The 17,164-nt window shown below is 31.4% G+C and overlaps 3 protein-coding genes across 3 annotated transcripts; 2 read left to right on the top strand and 1 right to left on the bottom strand.

The window, feature by feature from the left end:
* On the top strand, positions 3,094-4,857 carry LOC109355784 (AT-hook motif nuclear-localized protein 15-like). Its single transcript, XM_019599001.1, has one exon. The coding sequence runs from the start codon at positions 3,674-3,676 to the stop codon at positions 4,643-4,645; it is 972 nt and encodes a 323-aa protein (XP_019454546.1). The 5' UTR covers positions 3,094-3,673; the 3' UTR covers positions 4,646-4,857.
* Positions 9,658-10,762, bottom strand: LOC109356453 (LOB domain-containing protein 33-like). The gene is made up of 2 exons (XM_019599773.1): positions 10,484-10,762; positions 9,658-10,133 (listed from the first exon to the last, which is right to left on the bottom strand). The coding sequence occupies exons 1-2, from the start codon at positions 10,760-10,762 to the stop codon at positions 9,741-9,743; spliced, it is 672 nt and encodes a 223-aa protein (XP_019455318.1). The 3' UTR covers positions 9,658-9,740.
* Positions 14,315-15,529, top strand: LOC109356454 (thaumatin-like protein). The gene is made up of 2 exons (XM_019599774.1): positions 14,315-14,498; positions 14,725-15,529. The coding sequence occupies exons 1-2, from the start codon at positions 14,438-14,440 to the stop codon at positions 15,399-15,401; spliced, it is 738 nt and encodes a 245-aa protein (XP_019455319.1). The 5' UTR covers positions 14,315-14,437; the 3' UTR covers positions 15,402-15,529.

Genomic DNA, 17,164 nt, shown 5'->3' with positions numbered 1-17,164 from the left:
AAAGCCATTTTTGGGCAACAAACATGATAGAATAGAAAAAACAATTAAAAAGGGAAGAAGGAAAATGTTTTGTTGGTAGGTTATGAGTATAAACAAATATTGATATTTATGGGTGAAGAGTATTTTAAAATAGTTTCTTAATTTATTAAAAAGTACAATAATTATAAAATAATAGGTTGAGAATGGTGGATTGCAATATCAATATGTAATAATTGTCCCCTTATATCCCCTCCTCACAAGGTACATGAGCCCATTTTCTTAAACAGTTTTTCAAACTCAAATATTAAATAACAATGAGTTAGTTCAAGTAGTACATGTTTGATTTTTTTTAGGTAAGGTCTCGAGTTTAAGTCTGTAAATAAAAAAGTGCTCACTGGAAAAATTAGTCTCACATTCTTATGGATATTTTCAACTTGAACAACACTTCTAATGTGAGAATACACTTGGAAAAAAAACTTGAATGCACTCATTTTTTATTTATTTTCCCTTTGCTACCTTAATGATAAGTTTGGACAAGTTCATCTAATCCTTAGTCATAAGTAAAGCTATAGCTATAGCTTAGTTGTGTGGCACAAAGAACAAGTGGAATTATAGTCTTCTGCTTCATACTTTGGAAAGTTAAAAACTTTGAACACAACAACACAGAGAGAGAGAACCGCTTAATGAAACCGTAACTGCCCCACTATTGCAGAAGACCCGGAAAATTTATTGGAAATTAGTCACATATTTGATGCAATTTTTCAAGTTTTATTTGAATGGTTTATATAGAATACGAGTAAAAAGATGTATATAGGTCGTGTAAGAGTTTTTATACTCATATTGCATTATTCATATTCATTTTTCAATTATGATTGATTCTCAAAAAGTAATATAAACAAATAATAAATAATGCATTAACTATATATAAATATTTACATCATCAATACATACAGTTATACTTATAAAATATATGTAATACTCCTTAAAAACATAACATACTATATTTCAGCAATAAGATTTTTTTATAAATTTTGTGATGTTATTATATTAATTACAACTAATATTCTAAGCATATTTTCAATTTAATTATGCAAAAAGAATTCATGATGGGATTACTCGTCGCGTATTTAACAACCATGTACAAATGACAAATGATATTAACTTAGTTTTTAATGATATGATGAATACATCAGTAGAATTAAACAATTCATTTTCACAATGAATTAACATCAAATTCCTCTGTAAATACTCATTTCAATTTTTATTGTTTTTTATTTTATCAACTCGGTTACTCAAAAATTGGAAAACCCAAATTTTTTCCAATTTTTTATAAATTGCAGATCAAATTTGTTATTTTTAAAGTTAAATTAGTCTTTATCAAGTATTATAAAACATGCTAAAAAGACAATTTTGACCTACATTTGAAACATGTGAGGACTATTTTCAAATTTTGATAGACCAAACTGATAAAAATAAAAAATATGAGAGATTAAAATTAATATTTACTTATATTTTAATATGCGTTCGTATCAACGACACACTAAAACTCACGCACAAACTCTATCACGAGCTTAAAGATTTCACATTATAAGCTCCTAAAATTAAAGAAAAGTGAGGGAAAAAAAGTTTACGAGAGAAAATGAGTAGAAATAATGATAAATCTTGACATAACATTTAATACGGAGAACAATATTTAATTATAATTTATAATTAAAATTAATGAAGTAATAAAAAAATATTCATAATTATTCTAAAGTTTCAAAATAACATATCAATTCTAAATAATAATAATTAAAAATTAAATGCATCAAAGAAAATTGTACATTAATTTAAAGTATCAGTCTTTATTATTTTAAAGACTTAAATTCATTGATAATTAAATTGTGGGCAAACTTTTCAGCTACTTATCTTTTAATACTAGTTAAGAATAACTCGATCAAACAAATAATATCAAATTATTTTTTCTGTATTGTCAAAGTTGTACTTAATTTAGAGATTCTTGAGAGTTTTTTAACATGAATAACTAATGGCAACAAAAATAAAAATTTGAATTTAATATTTAAAGTTAATTTTCTTTTACTTATTGAAATCAATCTGGTAGAGTTTTTGCATAAAAATACACATGTTATCAACACTAAATGATTTATAAAAAATTTATAAAATCTTATGACTATTGTACCAAAGTTTGACAAAGATAATTTGTGATCTCATAATTTATTTCATACGTGTAAAATCATTATAATTTTGAATAATATAATAATATTATAAGCAATATCAATATTTACAACTCCTAAAAAAAATTAAAAAACATTGTAATAAATTTAAAAAAAAATCAGAACTTCCCAACGCCACCTCACTATCTTTTGTCTTTGTGTACAAAATGTAGTGATTTTAGGAAATTGACAATGTTTATAAGTGTGACTAATATGAAATACAATTTTTTTTAAGTATATAAGGGGTAGAACAATAAAATCTATCACTAATTTTCTCTACTGGAGTCTTCTCATAGAAAATAAAAAGGTGTGGGTTACACATTTATTTTCTTTCTCTCCCTTTCATTCATTAAATTTTCACTCTAGTCAAATATATTATTAATTTCATGGAATATTATTATAGGAAGAATCAAATAAATTTCACACCATAAGGAAAATAAATAAGAGTTTTACCAAAATAAATGAGAAAAAACATGTAGCAATTGGCAAGTGTGTAATATATAATATAATAAATTAAGAAAATATATTACAAGTGTTATTTAAATATATGTATCTATTTTAAAATATTTGTGTGGGTGAATTTGTGGAGAAAATCTATATATTGACAATATGAGATAATAATACTATATTATTTACTATTCATATTTGAAAATCATTAAATTTTAAATAAAAATAATACAGATAAATGATAGATAATACATTAGTTACATATAAATTTTTACATTAATTACACATAATACATTAATTACATATAAATTTTTACAGTTGATAAATATCACACTCTTATACCCAACGTTTATGTAATCCACATGAAAATTGTGACTATCATCCACAATTTCCCAAAAAGGAAAAATGAATTGTGGTTTCCATCACGATTTTATGGAGAAATGAAAAATAAAAAAAGAAATTGGTCTAATCCATGACTTGGTGAAGTTGCAGTAATAAACGTGTTTGACCACACTTTCTGAAGTAAACAAGTAAATTTTCTGCAGATAACCTCTAACCGCATCACTGATACATCGAGAGCAATAGAAGGAGGAAAGTGATCATGAAACGGTAGCATCCTTTATTGAAAACCCCCTTATCCTGCATACACATTTCTAGTGACACTATATTGTAGTTTTTTTATTCTGAGCCTTTCAACAAAACTCCAAAAGAAACGCTCATCCTTGGAGCAAGAAATTAAAGGGTGTTCAAGCAACGCGGTGTTTTTCATCATTTCATGTGAAATCTGAGCTGCAAGACCGTTTCTCCAATTTGGTATTGATTACTTTACCCCTTTTTCAGGGTGTGTATGTGAAAGTGGGTCTTATGTCATGGTCTCAGTTAGGTAGATTTTTACATGCAAACCCAAACAAAACTCATATAGCAGCGAAAGTGCGTTATATATAAGGTGGATTAGGTTTTGGGTTCTATCACTTTGACTCTGAAATAGTTCAGCTTCATAGATCTGAGTAGTATCAAGAGAAAAAGATAAGATTATGTCGAATCATTGGTGGGCTGGGAATGTGGCTAGGAGGCAAACAGAGCCGAACTCTTCTTCTTCTTCACCACCTCTTCAGCTGAGAAACCATTCATCAGTTGAAGAAGAACAAGTTGATCAGATTAGAGTGAAGCCCAGAAAAGAACAAGAATTGATGGACAAGAACATAGGCAACAACAATAATCTACCAACTCCAACCGACAGCAACAACAATGCCACCGAGGACGATGAGAACAACGACCGTGACGACAACAACCATGGTACACCGGATCAAGGCGGCGGAAGTGGCCGCCGCCCCCGAGGCAGGCCACCGGGGTCAAAAAACAAACCCAAACCTCCGGTTGTTATAACCAAGGAGATCCCCAACGCGCTTCGTAGCCACGTGTTGGAGATCAGCAGCGGCAATGATATTGCCGAGTGCATTGCCACCTTCGCTAACCGTCGGCACCGTGGGGTTTCGGTGCTGAGCGGTAGCGGGGTTGTAATTAATGTTTCCCTCAGGCAACAAGCTGCACCTGGTGGGGTTGTAACCCTTCATGGAAGGTTCGAGATTTTGTCACTGTCCGGTGCTTTTTTGCCTGCACCCTCGCCACCGGGTGCTACGGGGTTAACCGTCTACTTAGCCGGTGGTCAGGGCCAGGTTGTTGGCGGAACCGTGGGTGGTCCGTTGGTGGCTGCTGGACCTGTTATGGTAATAGCTGCAACTTTTGCTAATGCTACTTATGAGAGGTTGCCGCTTGAGGATGAACCAGGTGAAGAGGACATGCAATTGCAGCAGCAGAAACAAGAAGTGAATGAAGGTGGTGATGGAACTCCTGTGTCTCAGGGTTTAGGTGAAAACCAACAACAGGTTCCAATGCCAGTGTATAATTTGAATCCAAGTTTGGTGCCACCAAATGGTCAAATTCCTCATGATGTGTTTTGGGGTGCTGCACCTCGCCCTCCACCACCACCTCCACCTTCTTATTGAAACATGTTTGAATTGGTGAGACTGAGAGGCTTTGATTTTCTGATTTTACTGACTTTTTGCTCCTATATGCGGTATGTTATGACTGTTTCTTATAATCCTAGCTTAAAAGCCAGGTTAATAAGACCTTTTGCTGTGGTCTGTTTTTGCTTCTGAACTCTAAGTCCATGTTAATTATTATCTTCTAAACTATAAGCTTCTGCTAGTTTGGTCTTTCTATTGTTCCTTGGAAGAGTAATTTATGATGCTATAATTTACATATTATTACATTTCGTACATTATAGAGAAAATTAAGTGTTTTGTTACTATATAAGTGCGAGCTGTTATGAAATGTGAACATTGTTAAGTCCCGAATGATATCTCATTTTAAGAACATTTTAGAGTTTTACTTATCGTTATTTGCTTTTTCTATATCATTTCTTTAACCCGTCATATTCAATATTAGTTCAATTTTAGTAGTCCTGTGACAAAAGAAACAAAGATTTCTATATTTGCAGTGGTCCAGACATAAGATTGAGATGGAAGATATTGCAATTGGGTAATGTACTAGTCACATAGTAGTTTGTTTCACTTTATTTTGCATAGATAACTGTGCATCATTCATTGAATGAAGGAACCGGTGGAAAGTGGGATGAGAATCACATGTCCCCAACCTTGTCACATTTCCTGTCCCAAACCAATCACATACATGTGAATAAAAAATTATTTTTAAAAATAAAAAGTGATAAAAAATAGCACTCTGATCGACTTGGTATATGAAATGACGGTACAGATGATCCCTATATGTGGAAAGTGATGATATTATTAATGAAACTCTAGAGAAAAGTGGGTAGGCGTGGTTAAATCTCAGTTGTCATCATTGCAATTCATCAGGACGGTACTTCAAAGGGAAGGTTGTCTGATTTTGCTTGTCCTTCTTGCTTTAATCAAACTTTTACATTTTATATCAATGCATAAAGTAGCACTATTTGTGTCACATTTATTTAGGGATGACAATAAAAATTGAATCCGTAGGTACTCACCTGAATCGAACCTGAATTTAGTGGGGAAACATGATGTGATTGAGTTTGAGTTTTACCCGAGTTTAAATTTTGGGTTCGGGTTTGGTATATCTAACACCTTGACCCGAATCCGTTTCAAAGTAATATAATTCATTTTAAAATTGAAAATTCTACCAGATACCTATTGTTTTTAATTTCTAATTTTATTTTACATACTATTGGATCTTCAAACATAAAAGAAATGAAATAATACAAGAGAAAATAGAAATCTTATAGAAAAATTACACGAAAATAATATCATATTTTTTAATACATTATAATTTTCAGGTTCGGATTACCCGAAACCCAATGGGTTCGAGGATGATATTTTTATTTTTAACACCGTTGAATTTGGGTTCAGATTTAGGTTTTAAATTTCGGGTTCGAATTTGGGTATGTCCAAACCGACCCCGACCCACCTGTTGCCATGCCATTCCTACTTTTCTTTGACTTACACTCACCAAATCACTTATGAGAATTTATGTAGATACATTAATTATATTGATTACCCTTTTAATCTTTCAAACAAATGAATGCTACAATCCAATTAAAATGTCACATTTCATTAAAATAATAATAATTATAAAAATATAAACTAATAATTTTATATTATTTGTTGTAATTTAATTGATTTTGGACATAGAGATATAATTTATTTGGGACGTATAATCTTTGTTCTAGATGGAAAGTGTAATTATGGTAAACTTTGCTAATATAAATATATAATTTACTATTAATTAACTATACCTAAGATAAATTAACCATAAAATTTAAGATAGGATTTGACCATAAAATTCAATATTTTTTGTCTATTTAAGTTATAGAACTATTTCTTCCTTTGTAACGACTAAAATGAACATTTTATAATTTTCTATATTTTTCCCCCATCTATTATGTGCCACCCATCTACTAACGAGATAAATTTTCAGTTGTTAATTATTGATTATACATGTATTATTGTTTTTTATATTATTTTTTATTCTAATCTTATATTGTTAGCAACAAGTTAATTTAATTGATGAAAATAAAATATAAGTTGAGATTGACTTTGAGTTTAGTATACAACTTTATTAATCTAATAAAGGATTTTCACAACTATGGTACAACGTTGAGCCAAATCTAAACAAACTAATAGTCAACTAATTAGAATAAATTATTCCTTAATTATATTTACTAAGATTATACTACCTATATATATAAAGTACGAGTGATTGAGGTAAATAGTGAAAAACAGGATGATTTATTAGTTTTTATAAAAATCACTTTATCCTTTTATTATTTACCTTATGAGAATCCACTAGAGTGTAGAGTCGTGTCACCTTTGTATGAAACTTAATTCCTTGAAGTTGCTATGATTTGTGTAGCACGTGTCCTGTTTGCTATACTTGTAGCTTTGCATTGTTTGTTACGAAGGAGTGGGTAGAAGAAAGAAACATGTTCTTCACCACTATTAGAACTTGAAAATACACATGAAAACTAAAAGACAAAAATATTTGTATCCCTATAATTACATTGTAACACGATTATTACGGATCTTGTGCATTTTATTTTTCAATTGTAGTATGTGGGGTGCAGTTAATAATCCTATGGCTGATACTAATTGGGGAATCCTAGGTTATTTACTCACTATCTCATTTCTGAGATGCACATTACCTTTTCACAAAAGGTGCTATTGAAGGATTAGAATTGGTAACAAAAAATATTGACTTTGGGAGTGGGTGGTTGAGCAGAACAACGGTGGTTAAGCCAAAGAAGTATCTAAAAAAAATCAAATTTTAATTGATCAAACTTTATAAAATAATATAAAAATATTAATTTATGTTTTTATAATTTTTTTAATTAAATAATACTTTTAAATCACAATGATACAAAATGTGATAAGAATGAAAACATCTCATTAGATTGAACGAGAGCTCAAATGAAAGGGTGATTTCAATAAGTTTTTCTTTTTCTCTCTTCAAAGTTTTCTTTTTATTATTTATTAATTCTATTTCTTAAAAGTCTAAAAGAACAAATGATGTTATTTGAAAAGAAACATGTAATGAGTGGCAATCGTACCAACTAAAGTTAAGTAGTTGTTTTTCTTCATATTTTGAATGGTAAAAAGTGTAATTACATATTATGTTTTGTGTGTTATAATGTGGTATTTGGCTCTTTATTAATGGAAAGAATCCTTACTCTAATTTAAGTGGTATATATATGATTTCCCGTAATTCTAGTCTTGCATACTTAAAAAGCTTAAGTAATGAGAGTTAGGTGTTAAGTATTAGATTATGAAATTGGGTTTCTTGGATTTCAAACATATTCAATTCTCAAAATGTTATATCTTTGAGGGGTTTTCATGGGTTGAACTCTGAAGAATTAAGAGTAACTTTTGCTAAGATGAAGAATGTCTCGATGCCCAAGAGAATGTTGTGTCTATTGCTGATGCAAATTTGGATGGTGGTAGTGATGCGGCAGTGGCAGGGTTGTAATAAAAGGATGATTGAAGGAGGGTGGTGTTTGTGGTGGAGGATGATGAGGTGGAGCGAGAGGATAAAGTGTTCATTTTCACCTTTATCGCACCCCAATTTTCGACTACTCAACTTTCTTAAAGTCGGCACTTCATTTTTTATCGACTACCTTCTAGTCTGTAATGGTCTTCATTTTTTAATAACAAATGACAATGAGCATCACACTATGAAATGAAGCATTGATAAGTACTCTCATGAGAATTGTACTTTAGTCCTCCATTCACTGATGACAGGTACATGGTTGCAACCTTAAAATCTAAACTTGCTGTGATTAGAGAAGAAGGAAGCAATGGAGACAGAGATGGCTGTGCTGTTTTGAACCATAGGCTGTTACTAAGTCAGATTTTCTTAACAGAGTGATCTCTTTGTTGGTGAATTTAGCTATGTTGATGTGCTTGATTTTGCTAAAGGTTTGTATGCCTAAATAATATTCAACTACCCCCCTTTAAAACAATTCCAGAATGCATTCATCTTTAGTTTTATGGAACTTATGTATCACATGTTTATTTTTCTAGCAGAGTTCCACAACTTTGAAATTCCTTTTTATATTTCTGTCTCACCTGAGTTCCACAACTTTGTAGCTGTGACTTATGGTGTAAAGTGTTGCTAATTCAATCTGAAAATGAATAAAACATTTATTTGATATAACTTGTTTTGTACCCACTCTGCCTATGTCATACTTATTTTTCTCAAACTTTACGTGCCCTGTCTTAAATCCATATAAAAGAGAATTAGACAATCGACAATCAGGGTAAGACTAGAGCTCCGATAGTTTCAGTGGATCCATGCATAAGGTGTTATCTAGTCTGTCTTAAACCAATCACAATATGTATATCAGTTCAAAAAAATTAAACATTCATGACTTTGTCTATTTTTACTTCATTATGATTAATTGAGACAGACTTGGAGACATGATTCGGGACAGCAAATCCCCATCGATCTGATGAGATGAAATTTGGTTGAAATAACTTCACCTAAACAACATGTTGTCCCTGAATAAGTTAGCAGTTTTGTACATAAAAGGTGCATGCCTGTGTTTTCCATTTTTTTCTGTTTATGAGTAGTCCGTTTAGTCATGATAAGTGCAGTTAGATGCTCTACGAAGGATTTCTTTTTATGGACCAAACTAGCTAGGTTATAAGCCTAAGAAAATATTGAAAAGTAGCTTGCTATAATCAGCTAGAGTAATGAATCTCCAATCATCTTAGTTACAAAATTTTACAACCGGATTTACACTTTACAGGATGTTGATTTGATAAACGTTCAATTGCATTTTGTTTGTTCTTTAATTGAAATGATTGTGTGTTGGAGTAGCATTAGTTGTACAATATAACCTATTCAACTTTATAAGTTTATTAAAAAGCTAAATATATCATTTTTAATATATTAATACATCACCTGCATATTCCTCAGTCATTATCCTTGGAATTGTAGAGATCAAAATTGTTGTACAATAGATGTCACAAAAGTTGATTTTCGTGCAATCATCTTACACTAGCCACTTAGGTGTGTAGGCACAAAAGTCTAGTCACAACTTTTATATTCCTAGTTCATTTCTGCATTATGCTTGAACCATGGATGATTCATGAAAACCTCTTGGTCAATTCCAGATAGGAACTTCTCTAACGGATTGGAGTTGGAATCACCAAATAGAGAAGAATCTTCCAGTCCATGTGCATTAGAAAGCTCTATATTCATCATTGAGTCAAAACTTTGGTGGTAGCTTGTAGCACTGCTTCCTTCATGATTAGAAAGAAGATTAGACAGTTGGTTTTGATAATATTGTTCCCTATTAGCATCATTCTGCAAAATATAGTGTATTTCATTGTTTGAGTTCACTGGTGTTTGGTCACTGCCACAATTGAGAACACCAACTGTGGAATTTTCCATTGTTAGATTACTTGCAAGAATATTTATCTCCTCTTGCAAGTTGGCAACCTGCACATATATAACATGGTTAAAGCTTTATATATGAAACACAACTTACCAAACTATGGAATGAAATGGTAAATTAGAATTGTTTCTTTTAGGTGTTCATGTGGAGGAGAGAGACATACACCAAGTCATGAATAAGATGTCATAAATATGTTGTTTCAAACCATATCCCAAACAAACGATAATGAAGGAAATACAGAAAAAATAATGAAAAATTAATTTTTTTAACTAATATAACATGTTTTTATTGGTTTGAGACATAGATTGAAACAACATATCTTTGTTTCTCGGCATGGCCATACTAGTAGATCATAATAGTGAAATAGCAGATTCAAGGATCATAGCATGAAAACCTGTTGCTGCAATGCATAAATATGAGCAACACAACCATATATAGGATCCTGCATGCGAGCCATTGCTTGGTAAGATATAGTGATGGCTGCATCACTTCTAAACTGGATAGGAAGATGTGACAATAGCCTGGATACGTTACTAGCACCATAAACCTTATGCACTGCTGAAAAATGGGTTGTAGCCTCGTCATAGGAGAAGTGAGGAGAAAATACACAATCACTGGTGCATTTTCTCCTTAGGAACTTGCATGCTCCACATGATGAGCCAAACCCTGTCATTGTCTTATTGTCCCAAGTTTTTTTGCCGGTATATGTCAATGATTGAAGTAGTGTATATAAGACTTAGTACTAGATTTTGTCTACGGAGAGTTTGAGATTTCAAGGCTTTATAGCCATTACATGGGAATGTGTCCAAAAAGGACATTCTCACTTCAGTTTAAGGCAAGGACCCTTTGGGTTTGTCAATCAAGGTGGAAAATCATTTTTTCTCAACACATTTATTTGTAAACCCAATTTTTGTAATATTGTGTTGGATATTAAATACATTTATCTTTATGTCATATATATACTTTTTTATTTATACCTTGTTTTCCTAAATTACATGGAATAAAACATTAAACACTATATTGGTGTCCAAGATTTGATGTTCATAAAATATATTTTCCTTTGTGAATATTGAGAGTTTGGCACATTAATATATTTTATGTAATTTTATTTCCTAATTTTCTTTTGGAAAATGATATATCTTTCTACTAAATTCTCTTACCTACAAAAAAAATGACATGTATCATAAAGTGACATCTTATTTATTAATGATCGGTTTACAAGTTACATATATTACTTTATTATGTGTAGAAGAATTAATAGGAGAATATAATATTTCTCTTTTATTATTTTGTACAAACTTTGTGAGGTATAGACGGTCATTAAATACACAATCTCATCCTCATTTGGGCTTTGGAAAAAGTAATTATTACTATAACCAGTTTGAGTAATATATAATGCATGTTTTACCTAATAATCTAGCTTCTTAGCATAGAGTTCATGACTCATCACAGCCTTTTTGTCTGGATATTGTTAATGGACCTTTAATTTAATAATTTCATTTATTTACCACTTGTTCTATGTCTAAATATTTTAATCCCCACCATAATTCAGGTTTAGCTGTTGGCCACTTAAGCTATGGTCTGAGATTAAACTAGCTCGCTTTGTTATTCCCTTGAGTTCATTTTTAACTCTTATTCAAATTGTAGTAAATGACTTCAGATTTTGGTGACTTTGGTATAATTAAATCAATCTATAATATAATTGACCAATATTAAACTTATTTGATAAATTTTGATTGAGCAATGATATTGATAATCGTAAAACACAAGCTGAATTGTATTTGATGAATTGAGTTTATCATAAGTTTATTGTATTCCAATTTGGTTTGGCTACACCAAATTCCATATTCATTGAACCCAAATTCATTCTTATTCTCTTGTCTCTAATGCTGTGCAAGAAAAGGAACATTGTGATATTGATAGCTAGGATGATGTCAAGACAGGTAAAACAAAGATGGGAGACAATGCCATTCACAATTACATAACTTTCTGGTTTCTGTCACTTCAAAACTGTGAATTTCATCGTTTTTAACGTATGGGAAGAACCAATAATTTCTCATAAAAGTTTATATTATTAAGAGAATGCCAATTAGCTGTTTTATTTATGTACTCTTTTATGCAAAAAGTTTGAGTTTGAAGTGTAATAATGTCTCAAGCACTTAAAAGTTTAAGCTAGTAGGTAAAAAAATGAAATATGCAAAAGTAGTCAAACAAATTTATACTTTATTTATTAATAGTTGGTTTATAAGTAGTATATATCAACTTTTTATAATGTTAAAGAATAGTTTATAGACTAATTTTATAAGAGAATATATCACTACTTAATAGATAGAGATACATAAATTTATGATAAGTGGTGTTATTATATATTCTTATGTAACAATTTTCACAAATATTCATTATTAGACCAAGGTATACTAGATGACCCCGTCATCAAAGATTTCTGGACATAGCTTGGTCTAATATTCATAGCATTAGTTTGTCTTATAAAACCTAGAGTTGTGGCATATAATTGTATAGTTCCTTTATAAAACACTGAACGTGCATGGGGTAGGGAGAAATAAAGAGCTGGTGGGTGAAGAACTTTGGGCTTTCGTGCTTAACGATGAAAGTGTCTTTCCCCATTATGTATTATCATCAGTGTTATCTATTGAAGCAGTGCTATATAGCTAGCTATCCAGTTTGTATGCCAAATTGAATTTTATCCATTCTTAATAGCGGTGAATTAAGTTTCATGGTGCTGTTTCGTGAGAGACTTTATTAGAACATTGAGAGAGAGAGCATTCTATTGGATATAGATTGCAATATAGGTAAGGCTTGAAAATTGAAGTGTTGTTACTCTTGCATTATTTTTTGTCATCTAAAATTTACTATAAGCCATTGAACCTCCATACCCTTTGAACTAGGAGTGGTGGGGCTCAATCACCAAACTTGTAATTTCTACTCTTCTATAATGCATGTCCATTTTTCAACGTAATAATTTCATTTAGAAATGGAAACTGAAAATTGAGTCTGTTTGCTATTTTGAGTCACTATAGTAACATATGCAGAGAAAATCAAGAAACTAAATGGCACCTCAAATTTGTGTAGTTGACCATTACAAATATTGAACTATTGGTGAACAACACTTCTGTTGTTGTGAAATAGACAGTAGTCAAATGATAAACACTCCCTTATGGCTTATACTACTGGTGGAGCAGAATAAGAATTTATTAAATGTGAAGTTATTAATACATAATTTAAGAATTTGATTGAGACTACAATAATTTATTAAATATAATTTGCGGTTAGAATAAATACATTGGGTGACCCATATTTTATTATCTATATTTTTATTTTTTATAATTTAGATCAGCAAATAGTATCCATTTTCCCACTAAAAATAAGATTCTACCCACATTTTACAATTTAGCCTAGGCCACTAAATATAGTGTGCACCATGAAAAGGTGAATAAGGATAATTTCCGTCTGTTTTTGCTTTTCCTGTAAAAGTAATATCTATGTAATTATAAAAAAGTGTTATATCTACCTTGGAGCAGCAAATATTGATACAAAAAATATTGTTCCAATTCTAGTACCAAAATTTGTAACCAAAAAGATCTTCTTTGTGTAACTAACCTGGAACACTCTTAAATTACTGCCCTGGTCTCTTATGAAGTTATGCCTGATAAACAATTAGTATATTAAAACTGTTTGGTGTTTTTTTTGCTGTTGCAAGTTTCGAAAATTTAAGAATTTCATTTGAACTTAAAAAGCTTGTTATTTTAAAAACCAGTAGAACTAAGAGCTTCTGTACAAATTAAAATGATATATAGTAGGATAAATGATAAGGAATAGGAGTGACCTCAATTTGGGTGGATCCAAAAAAATAATATTAATTTGAAAGTAGATACTCAGCACCTCGATTTTCTATATATATTTTAAAGTTTGCGTATTTTATAAAATAAAATAAATTTATATTATGATAACAAAGATTATTTATTTTTTATATTATGCAAAAAAAGCAGATAGGTGGGACGTTGGAAGTAACGGTTAAAACATGAAAGAGTCCTATGAAACCGTTTTTAAAACAACACCCTTTCCACAAAGTTGAAAATGGCTAAAAAGAAGGAAACTACATGCTCCTATCCTAGAGTGGTGAAGATACTCCATCAATATTTTTGTGCACTAACTCAATATATAATCCAATAGTTGAAAACTGTTAGAGATACACACATAGATATTGAGTTACAGGATACAAATCTAGTAGAGAGATACTATTTTTTCCACTTCTTTTTAATCTCATTCATTCTCTTGTTTGCATTCCCACAAATATCAAAGACCATTCTATATATTGTTTCAAACACCAATGTCTACTTCTTTGCATCTCTTCATTTTTCTCTGCATTCTCATATCCTTATGCCCCACAGGTACTCTTTCTAATCCACTCTCTTATATCACATATTAATAATAAACCATGCAACACTCTCTCACACTATTATTGTACACTTTTTTATCTACATTTCTGTTATAACTATTGATCAAATAACTTTTGCACTTGAAACAACAGCAAATATGATTCTGATGGAAATGGTGGTTGGATAAACATTTTTCAATATTTGAAGATATGTAATAAGTATTTTCCTTTTGTTGCAGATGGGATTCAACTCATATTGGTAAACAACTGCAAAGAGAGCGTGTGGCCTGGAACCCTAGGTAGTGCAGGGCACCCATCTCCAAAAGATGGTGGCTTTCACCTCTGCAGTGGAGAAGAGACGGTTCTAGAAGTCCCAGAGGGTTGGTCAGGAAGAATCTGGGGAAGACAAGGGTGTTGCTTTGACAATCAAACAGGAAAAGGAACTTGTGAAACTGGTGATTGTGCAGGCCTTTTAAAATGTCAAGGAATTGGTGGAGTCCCTCCTGCTACACTTGTTGAAATGACCCTTGGAACAACTCAATCAGCATTGCATTTCTATGATGTTAGTTTGGTTGATGGGTTTAACCTTCCAGTGTCAATAAAGCCTGTAGGTGGTGGTGTAGGTTGTGGTGTTGCTGCATGTGAGGCTAACTTGAATATTTATTGCCCTTCTGCATTTGTTGTGCAAAGACAAGGGAAGGTGGTTGGGTGCAATAGTGCTTGTTTGGCTAAAAAATCAGATAGGTATTGTTGTACTGGTGAGTTTGCTAGCCCTAAAAGGTGTAAGCCAAGTGAGTTTGGTCGTTTGTTTAAGAAAATTTGCCCTCAGGCTTATAGCTATGCTTATGATGATTCAAAAGGGCTCAACACTTGCAAAGCACCTAGGTATGTCATTACCTTTTGTCCCCATAAATGATTGGCCTCATTGGGCTATAGTGAGTGATCAAGGGGTGGTGTCTTTTGTTTGAAGTGATTTTTGTTATTTGTGAGTCTCTTTTCTTTAGCTCTAGCTATTTTGGAAATCCCTAAGGTGGATCATTTGGAATTCTGATGATGTATGCTGTCCAAATATATTGATTTTTAGATGGTTAATTAGTATGGGGTGCAACTTTATTAACTAATCATAGCTTTGTAAAATAGAAAAATAAGAATATGATTTACTGTTAGGGAGCTTGAATAGGTGATTGGACTATTAATAGTTTCAAATGGTAACAAATTAAGTTTTACTTAAAGAGTAATGATATTTGTACACAACTTTCCTATAATCTTTTACTAGGTTATTTCAATGGAGAAAATATAAGTATTTCTAACTCACTTATATTTTTTTCCTACAAGGTGAGGCCTCAAAAAAATCATTAAATACAAGATGTAAATCAAAGCTCACAGTTAAATACCAATTAACATAGAAATCCCCTTCTTTTTCTGTGTGGTGGTTTCTTCTATCCTTCCAATTTTTTGGATTAATACTAGCAATATGAGAAGTTTTGATGTACTAGGCCCATAATAATTCCAGATTTACTAAGCCCATAACACTACCAGGCGATCCAGGGAAATCAAGGACCCTATTGGAGGAGAACGAGCATCCTCCGTCCCAAAAATTTCCCGTGCCCATGTCTCAAGCCAATAATATCCCACCAAATCACATAAAAATGTTATTTTATATTTTTCTTAATTTTTTTTTAAATATGTGTCAAATTTCTATTGGATTGAGACACAATGAGACACAAAAAAATGTGACAGCGGATCTCCACTAAGGTTAGGTTATCAGATTTACATAGCAATAAGAAATGTAAACAACATTTGAACCTGCTATAAGATTTACATGTTATTTGAAAGAAAATGAAAGGAAAAATATTGTTGTTATTCTGCTATTAGCACCCAACTCAATTGCCAATTCTGTACTAGTTAATCATAGTGGGATAGTATACCAATTACTAAAAAAGAAAAAATCAAAATTTTGTGATTAACTGTCTTTATAATTTGATCGTATATTATTTCTTGAGAAGAAAATGTATGCACTGACAGTATATGAGTTTTATATATTATTATATCATTTATTGTATAGTGTATGTTGTGACAATGTACAATGTATGAGTAATTGTCTATAAATCTTAAATCTTTACGGTAATAGTACATAAATATTACACTCTTAGTTCTTTGATCAATTTTACTCCCAAGTGACCACTTTGTGTGTATAATAATGAAAAAAAAATCATGAAATTAACTATCTCTAACCAATTTTGGCTTAATTCTCATGCGAATTGGCCTATATAAGAATTGGTCAATTTAAAGAAACATTAACTCACTGATGCAGAAAATTCAGAACCCTAGATTGTTTTGTTTTAAGCCTTCTCTATGTCCTTTCTCTTTCAACGTTAAAGTATCTATGTCCAACTTGCACATGGACATTCATAACAATTGTGAAAGGAGCTAATAACATGTTCATTGGCTGGTATACTAGGCTTGTTCCTTTACCTGCTTATCCACAAATTCATCATATCCAAAAAGGAATTTGTTTTCCACTTTGTAACCTCTCCATATACATTAACGTACGTGTTTTTATTCAAGTCCTAACGTTGAAGCTTATGCAAAAGATTGCAGGGACAAGGACAGGGATCAGTTTTATGTGTGGTGACCACAATAGTTATCCAACATCTTAACTTTAAGGATTATCCTCCA

The sequence above is a fragment of the Lupinus angustifolius genome, chromosome LG09, assembly GCF_001865875.1.
Source record: "Lupinus angustifolius cultivar Tanjil chromosome LG09, LupAngTanjil_v1.0, whole genome shotgun sequence".
NCBI lineage: Eukaryota > Viridiplantae > Streptophyta > Magnoliopsida > Fabales > Fabaceae > Lupinus > Lupinus angustifolius.
This window is presented reverse-complemented; position numbering and strand designations above follow the sequence as displayed.